At 30.4% G+C, this 9,403-nt stretch overlaps 1 protein-coding gene across 2 annotated transcripts; it reads left to right on the top strand.

Annotated features, from left to right (window-relative positions):
• The first annotated feature begins 440 nt into the window (after positions 1-440).
• On the top strand, positions 441-5,422 carry LOC133790712 (phosphoribosylaminoimidazole carboxylase, chloroplastic). Of its 2 annotated transcripts, XM_062228455.1 has the most exons (15): positions 441-820; positions 911-1,126; positions 1,202-1,313; positions 1,510-1,572; positions 1,677-1,815; positions 2,048-2,103; positions 2,745-2,818; positions 2,987-3,134; positions 3,210-3,471; positions 3,565-3,681; positions 3,948-4,045; positions 4,146-4,263; positions 4,352-4,446; positions 4,703-4,809; positions 4,916-5,422. In XM_062228455.1, the coding sequence occupies exons 1-15, from the start codon at positions 588-590 to the stop codon at positions 5,007-5,009; spliced, it is 1,932 nt and encodes a 643-aa protein (XP_062084439.1). In that variant the 5' UTR covers positions 441-587; the 3' UTR covers positions 5,010-5,422. The 2 variants fall into 2 exon arrangements, with proteins under 2 accessions (XP_062084439.1, XP_062084441.1); XM_062228457.1 differs by lacking the exon at positions 441-820 and having other exon boundaries at positions 1,105-1,126; positions 1,673-1,815.
• The last annotated feature ends 3,981 nt before the right edge of the window (positions 5,423-9,403 follow it).

The raw sequence follows: 9,403 nt of genomic DNA, 5'->3' as shown, positions 1-9,403 counted from the left end.
ATAATTTAATATAAGTTATACTTTTCAAAATAGTAAGTAATAAAATAATCTAGAAGAATACTTACTACCAATCTCACGCCCCAAAAATAATCCAAAAGAAAAATAAAATTAAAAAATTCAAAATAGCCATAATCAAACTTGGTCAATGATTAATAACCTAAATGTCATTAAACAACCTATAGATCTTGAATCATCAATATCCCACAAATCCATAAGCACTCAGTTTGATTATAATCTAAATGCGATTAGCAAAATAATATGGATTTGAGATTTACTAAATTTGATTGTCCCATAATACAAGTCAATGTTTTTCTAATTTTTCAATTTTGATCAATTAAAATTTGTAAATAAATTTAAATTATCCTCAGCTTTTTCTGTAAGCAAATAATAAAATAATTACAAAAAAAAAAAACCCTAATTTAGAGTCTTTACTTGGGAGAAGTCTCACGTTATCTTCTTCACTCACAGTCCAGTCCCTCTGCTGCAATAATAATAAAACAAAAGCCGCCATTGCTCTGTGAGAACGAGTTCGGCCCAACTCCCCAGAGCAGAGCTCGCATTTTCGCCGGTTCATTGTGAAGAAAGAGATGCTTCGCCCATCCCACACTGCTTTGGATTTCCGGTGCTATAGACCGTCTTTTACTTCTGCAAAAGCAACCTCTTTTACCATTTTCATGGACCGCTCCTCTACCATTTCACAAAAACAAACCCTCTCTACTTCTTCTTCTTCTTCTTCTTCTTCTTTTTCCTTGTCAAAACAGCCTGCGCAGAATCGTAATCCCGTCTTGGCTTGCCGGGCCTTGTCTGATTCTTCACCCAGGTTAGCACTTTTTTAATAGTTCTAACTGAAGACAATTTGGTATGTGAACTATGTTATGTTCATTTTAAAGCTCTGTTTTTTCTTTTTTAGGGAAGATGAGTCGCCTGTCCATGGTTTGTCTGAGACCATTGTTGGTGTTCTAGGTGGAGGCCAACTGGGTCGAATGCTATGCCAAGCAGCTTCGCAAATGGCCATTAAAGTTGTGGTTTTGGATCCTCAACAGAATTGCCCTGCAAGTGCTCTCTCTTACCAACATATGGTTGGAAGTTTTGATGACAGTGCTGCAGTCGAAGAGTTTGCTAAGAGGTACATTAATCCCAGTTTTTATTTATGTATGTATAATAATTTGTTTGATTGCTAATCTTGTTTCTTGGTAGCTAGGTGTGGAGTATTAACTGTTGAGATTGAACATGTAAATGTTGCAACTTTGGAGAAACTTGAGCAACAAGGAGTTGATTGCCAACCCAAAGCCTCTACTATTCGAATAATCCAGGTTGGTTTCACCTTATTTCAGTGTTAGTATTACCATCTTGGAAGTACTTTTAGAATAAGGCAGAATCAGTCACATCCATGAAATGTTGAGCTCTTGTCTCCTCGGCTTAGTGAATTACAAAAGTTGAAATATCAGGGGGCATTCCTTAATGTGCTATTAGGTACCAAACTTAACTTTGTTTTCATGCATCTGGCAGGATAAATATCTTCAGAAGGTTCATTTTTCTAAGCATGATATTCCGCTTCCGGAGTTTATGCAGGTGTTTACTCTTGATTCATTCATGTGATGGCTTGCAACTATTATGCATTTTCTTCCTGTAGCAGTTATATGACAATTGTTTGTAATAATCTATGACAAAGGCAGATAGATGATCTTGAAGGTGCCAAGAAAGCAGGGCAACTGTTTGGCTATCCTCTTATGATTAAGAGTAAAAGGTTAGCGTATGATGGGCGTGGAAATGCTGTTGCTAATAGTGAGGAGCAACTTTCTGCTGCTGTTGCTGGTAACATAATTTTTTTAGTATTTAAATGATTATTCGTGGTCTTGATTCGTGTTTTAGGATTAGCTTACTGATCTCAAAATTATTAATTAAAAAAAATTACTTATGAAATTTTCGTAGTGCATTGTCTTCATACTTGGCAGGACATGATAGTACAATAAATGTTGTTTGTTTCATTTGGGTTAATGGAGCCTATACCTTGCATTTAATTCTTTTTTTTTTTTCTGTTTCCCAGCTCTTGGAGGGTTTGACCATGGTCTGTATGTGGAGAAATGGGCTCCTTTTGTGAAGGTTAGTTTCAACTGCATCGTAACAGATGTTGTAAATAAGCTTTTTACTTCATGAAATTTCATAGTTGAATTAGTGATCTTGGAATATTAAAATTCTGGCTAAGTTAGGGAACAAGATGGTAACATAACATCGTAACAGATGTTGTAAATAAGCATTTTACTTCATGAAATTTCATAATTAAATTACTGATCTTGGAAAATTAAAATTCTAGTTAAGTTAGGGAACAAGATGGTAAATAAGGTTACTGTTGAGGGGGTAAGTTGATTGTTTAGGTTCATGAATGGTAGGATGGACGTATATCTAATTCACTGAAAACAATTTTACATTGTGGACTTTGTAAAAAATTAAGCTGAGATTTTAGCAGAAAAGTATGGTTTGGTAGCCTGCAGATAACATGTTAGTTGCTATTGGAATTACAAGAGTATCTTCTGCTTGGAATACTTCTGTGTTATTGGTATGTTAGTCATTTCGATTGGTTAGGATTTTATAAGTTTAGAAACATTTTATAGGCCTATTGTGACTACAAATTTTAGACTATTTTGGAGCTATCCTTTAAAAATGTTCAATATAAAAGTTTCAAAGGATTTTTGTTATTTGAAAATGACTAAGACTTCTTTTACTGTTTTGCAATGTTACCCTAGGAGCTGGCCGTCATTGTTGCAAGAGGGAGAGATAACTCCATCTTATGTTATCCTGTTGTTGAAACTATTCACAGGTAAGCTGTAGATTTGAAATTAACATATCTTTCAGAAACTAATGATACTTTATGTGGGGCTTTGGGCTTTAATTTTCAAAAGCTTGTGAAATGCACTGACATGATACTTGATCTTTGACTTGCACTACTCAAGTCACATATAATTGAGAATTTTTTTTCTTCTTTTAGGGAAAATATTTGTCATATAGTCAAGTCACCTGCTAATGTGTCATGGAAGATTCAAAAGCTGGCCACTGAGGTTGCCTATAAAGCTGTTAGTTCATTAGAAGGTGCTGGTGTGTTCGCTGTTGAGTTGTTCTTGACAGAGGATGGTCAGGTAGTAATGTAACTTATGTTTTAGTTTAAGCAATGTGTTACATTTACTTATAATGCTCATTTTTTTTTTCATCAGATCTTACTGAATGAAGTGGCTCCTAGACCTCATAATAGTGGTCATCACACAATAGAGTCGTGCTACACCTCACAGTATGAACAACACTTGCGGGCTGTTGTTGGTCTTCCCCTTGGTGATCCATCGATGAAAACTCCAGCTGCAATTATGTATAATTTACTTGGTGAAGATGAAGGGGATCGTGGTTTCTTTTTAGCACATCAACTTATTGGAAGGGCTTTGGCTATACCGGGGGCTACCGTTCATTGGTACGACAAGCCAGGTAGGATTCTCCTTATGTTTTGCTGATCACTGTTTTGCCACATTTCTTTCTGATTCATATCCAATGTCTATTTGTACTATCATAATTTTCTAGAAATGCGGAAGCAACGGAAGATGGGTCATATCACCATTGTTGGTGCATCAAAGGCTGATGTGGAGAAACGTTTGGACTCATTACTGAATAAGGAAAGTTCTGATTGTCAGTCTGCAGGTTAGTTGTAAATGGTGGGCTTTTATAATTTACCATTTGTCTTGGAAATGTAGCTTCCTGGAATGTTTAATAGTTTTCCTTCATCATCTCTAATGCAAATCTAGAGAGAAGTGTAATCCAAACTTAGCAAAAGCTGTAGCTTCATAATTCATCAACTTTTTTTTAAACCCGGAAATCCCGCAAACTAATAGAATTTGTAAAATAAATTTTGATGATATTTGCTAACCGTAAATTGCCTTAATTTGTTTCTTGTTTGCTAAGTGTAGTCACACCGCATGTTGGGATCATAATGGGCTCTGATTCAGATCTTCCTGTTATGAAGGATGCTGCAAAGATTTTGGCCATGTTTGATGTGCCTTATGAGGTTATTTTGTTTGTTAATTACAGCAAGGTGTTAGGCTTCATATACTTTAGTATATTCAACTCGGCATATTGTATTCATGTAAATATAAATTAAATTGCAGGTGCGGATTGTTTCAGCACACCGTACTCCTGAAAATATGTTTTCTTATGCTTCTGCTGCTCGAGATCGAGGAATTCAGGTCATCATTGCTGGTGCTGGTGGTGCAGCTCATTTACCAGGCTAGTCAAAATAAACAATGCTTTTATATACTTGTTGATATGTTTCTTGCCATTCTGACGTTGGTTCGGTTGTGTCTTTAAATTTTAGGTATGGTAGCTTCACTTACTCCATTGCCAGTAATTGGTGTTCCTGTGCGTGCTTCTACATTAGATGGAGTTGATTCACTCTTATCCATTGTACAGGTACCTGTTTTTTTGTTTAATCAATCATCGTCTTTTATGTGTATTTTCTGGTGGAAATGATTGAGTTTTCGGGTTATTATGTACAATTTTTCCTGGAAAAAAACCATGTCATGCACACTGATATATATGATTCCTCGTCACTTGCTGAATGCTTGTGATTGAAACGAGTGAATGAACTAGCCTGATATTTCATTTCGTTGTCTATGATGAAGTAGCCTAAATGTTTCTTTTGCACTGACCACTGACTGACCTGTAGATGCCAAGAGGTGTCCCAGTTGCAACGGTTGCAATAAATAATGCTACAAACGCAGGTTTACTGGCAGTAAGAATGTTGGGTATTGGGGATGCTGACCTACTATCAAGGTTTGATTCTCCACCTCCACTTGTCCTTACATAACCTGACCTTTTTATTTGTCATGTACTTTTGGATTTGCTTATGTAAATGTGTGATTAAATTATGTGCATGCAGAATGAGTCAGTATCAAGACGACATGCGAAACGAAGTCTTGTTAAAAACAGAAAAGCTTGAAAAAATTGGCTGGGAATCTTATTTAAATCCTTGAACAACACAAGGATCAGTCTGGTGAAATTTATGGCTTTTCGCATTTCTTCCAGATTATGTGGAAGAGAACTGGATAAGACCCCATCTCATCAATGAAATACATGCAGACAAGGAACGAGCAAAATATCATGGAAATGAAGAGGTCAAATAAAATAAGAAAAAAAGCTGTCTTCATTCATAACATGATTCAAATTAGGAGGGCCCTTTTAGGCCCCATGCAATAACTTTTCTGGTGAGCAAAGAGTTTTGTACTTATTATGCAGCTTCCTAGACCTAGTATAAAGAAGAGTATTACTTGGTCTAGTAGTGTTAACTAACCATTATCAGAGAGAGAGAGAGACTTGGGTTACTAGTGCCCTCATAGGGGGGGGGGCATCATCTTACAATGAAAATTTATTCAAAGTCTTGGTCACGTTTTCTGGTTTTTCATACAAATCTTGACCATTTGGGAAAAGTTAAAGTTAAAGGGATGGGTGGCCTAATCAAGCAAACTTCTAGTCAATCCGACCCAAAATAGAATCCGTGACGACCTTGTTTGACTTTTGTTTTTAGCTTTTCAGGAAGTTTTTTTTTATAGAAAGCTGTTAAATTTGGCTTCTATTAAAATAATTTTTTAAGGTAAAATTTAAAATTTAGTAGTTACCCAATAAACATTTTGGAGCTTTAGAAGCTTAAAAATAGCTTTTAAAAGTCCGGGTCAACTAGGGCCTATATCTAATTTGAGGTAAGTGATAATAATTGCAGTTTAGTCACATTTTGATATGGTTCAGTATTTACTTTTATTTTTTATTTATCCAATAGTTTTTCTCTTTTTTTTTTTATGATCTTTTATTCAAAATATAAGTATTTATTATTCCTCATAACTATTTTCTTTTTAATGTAACACTTCGAACAACAACAAAACAAACACATTTCCAACCAAAAAAAAAAATTACTTTGGAAAAGACAAGCCAGCCTATGAGATCAAATATGATAAATATTGGTCGAATTTTAGATGGAGTTCGCATGATTTTTGTCGGATGCAAATATAATCAATTCAAATAATTCATTCGAAACTTTAATAAAAATATGTAAACAGATCCTAATAGTATTTTTGATCATCATATATATCAAAAATAAATTTGAAAATCACTTGTATGTGAAATGTTTTCTTTTATATAAACTTGTCAAGTAGTTTTGATATTAGCTAAGCTATAGATAATAATAATAATAAAAAAGAGAGTATATAATACATAATAGTATAATATCATGTGTTACGTGAGACCATTATTAATTCAACTATATTTTTAAATGCATAAAGTATGTAGTAGCTAGCTAGAAGTAGATGGTTTCCTAAGTTCCGTGCCTTTGATTTTTGACCAACTCAATCCTCAAATTCAAACTTTCCAAACCGCGGCTTCAAGTCAACTCATTACATGTACAAACAAACAAGCACATACACAACCAACTTAATTACATATTATTACACAAGAATACGTACGTATACATATATATATATATATATATAAACAAACTCTCTCCCTCTCCTCCACACCACACATTGCCAAACAACACAACAAAATTCCTTTCTGATTCCAAATTCATCATCACTATACATACGTTTTTAATGGGGTTTTTTTTAACCAAAACAAGACAATAATGACATTATTAGTGGTTTATTTTTGTATGGCTCTTTTGGTATGTGATCAGCTCAGGGAAACTTTGGCAATGAGGCCATTATTATTAGGAGGAGAGAAATGGGTGGTGTTAAACGCAGTGTCGTTTCAGCAACTGCCAAGGGGTCAGCAGCAACCACCTACTCCTAATCCATGCACCAATATCCCAAATAACAGACGTGGGAGCTGTGCTTTGACCCGAACCAACCTAGCTGCCGGAAATGGACTTCATCAGATTTCTCATCCATCGCCGCGGCCGCCGCCATCGCCCGCTGCGGCGGCTTTCCCTCATCAAATTGTTGATTTTGGAGTGGCTTCCGTTGTTGCTTTTCATGATCGGATTATTCAGAACCAATAAGATATCGATCATATATTTCTATACTTTTTGATGGTGTGATGAGCTTTATAATAGCTAGAGTATGTAACATTATTAGCTGTGAGTTTTAAAAGGTTATTTGTATCCTTATATATATCATAAATGTGAGTTTATCAAAAGGTTATCCTTATCTCTCTTGTGTAGATAACGGAAATTCTTGGTTTTAACAGTTTTTTATTTTTTTAAAGTTAATTTTAACAGAATATTCTTATATTTAACAGAATATTCTTATATTTAACGGTAGTTTGTAAATACTTAAACTTAAATAAAATAAAATAAAAAATTAAAATAAGATATTTTTGAGATATTATATAATAATAATTATTTAAAAATAATAAATAATTAAACAAATTAAAATAGGATATTTTTGAGATATTTTACAATAATAATTATTTAAAAATAATAAGATTATATGTTTTATAACTTAAATAAATATTTAATTAAACTTAAACTCACTTATTAGAATAATATCATATTAAACATATAATATAATCTATTGTAAATTAGTACCAAATTGTTTTTTTTTTTTTAAAACTTAAAAGAAACTTAAATTTAAAATCCGCGTATGATATTTAATATTACATTAAACATATAATATGTAATCTTTTGTTGTCACTCCCAAACTCATAAACTAGAACAAACATAAACTTAAATAAAATAAATAAATTATTTAATTAAAATATAATATTTATTTTAAAATTTATATAACATTAATATAAATTTAATAAAAATAAATAATAAATTTTATAAATAAAACTAAACAAACGTACAAATATGCACGTTTTTTGTATCTAGTATATATCATAAATGTGAGTTTATCCCACATTATTTTTTTTCAGTTAGATTTAACATTTTTTTTAAGTTATCTAAATAAGCTAAATAATTTTTTTTTAAAAATAATACCATTTTAATAAGATAAATAAATTTAAAAATAAATAATAAATAAGTCATAATAATTTCTCATTACATATTTTAAAATTTTATATTAAAATATTTAAATTACTCTATTAATTCTTTATGTTTTAAAAAATATAACCAAAATTTTTTTTATGTGCCTAATTTTTTATTCTTTTTTTATTAATTGTTTATTTTGTCATTAACATATTTTGTTTATCCGAATGTATGTGTAATAGTGAAATAATTCATAAATATACATATTTTCTTACTTTATTACTTAGTTTCTTTTTTTAATGAAAAATTACTTATTTTAATTGTTCTAACTATTAATTAAATAATATATATTTATATATGAACTTTTGTTGTCGGCTTTTAAAAAAAATTAAATTAAATAATTAAAATTTGATCAATAAAACTTTTTTAATTTCATAGTTTTAATTAAAAAAATTAATATTTATTATAGTAAAATTCATAGGTATTTTTTCTAAAATGATATTAGAAAAAGTATTTAATTTAAAAACTATAATGTACCGTATCTTTATATATAAAAAAATGTATATCCAACGAATTCTTGGTTTAATAATTTTGTTATTTTAAAAAAAATCATAGACAATGTTTGATTTAATATATTATTAATATGTTTTTGTCATTCTTTTATAATATATATAATATTGTTTTCTATTTAAAATTTATATAACAATTAAAACATTATACTAAAGATAATTAATATATTTTCTAAATAAAAATTAAATAAATGTGCATTGGACTAGTATAAGAAAAAAGATAGTCATATATGTCAAATTGTAATATATATCTTATTGTGATTCGTTATATTTGTTCATTAATTTAATTGTAAAACCCACTACAACTAAATTGATGAATAAATAATATAAATAACAATTATTTCAATTTAATTATAATGTGTATTTTGGGTTGGGAATTAGCAACAACTTCTCAATAAGAGACATATCACATTTAACAAAAGATATTAATATTTATTATTTGTTACACTTGTATTCTTTTTTTTTTATTAATATAAAAGTTTAGTTTTTTATATGGCTGTAAATCTCTTTCTCACCGTTAACTCTTATTTAATTAACACGTGTCATATTTCCTTTCATCAAAATTAAAATATATATAATTCTATAATAATATTTTAGAAAGCTTAAATAAATCTGTTATATAATCTTCTTATTGATTCCTTATTTATTCATAAATTAATTTAATTTTAGAATATTAGTGATGATAATTACTTATTTTATGTACATATTTACACATATATATAACCATTTTTTGACATATAGATACGGTTTTTTTCTGTTTTTAGTATGTGAATAAATTATAATATTTTTTTATATGATGAAGTATATTATAGTTATTTAGAATCTTTATATATTTTTTGTTAGAAATTCTAAATGATTTACTTTAAAAAAATATAGAGTTCAAATAAAATATGTGCGTCAAACA

The sequence above is a fragment of the Humulus lupulus genome, chromosome 7 (genome assembly GCF_963169125.1).
Source record: "Humulus lupulus chromosome 7, drHumLupu1.1, whole genome shotgun sequence".
NCBI lineage: Eukaryota > Viridiplantae > Streptophyta > Magnoliopsida > Rosales > Cannabaceae > Humulus > Humulus lupulus.
Note: the sequence above shows the minus strand (reverse complement) of the source record. Positions and strands in the feature narration are given on the sequence as shown.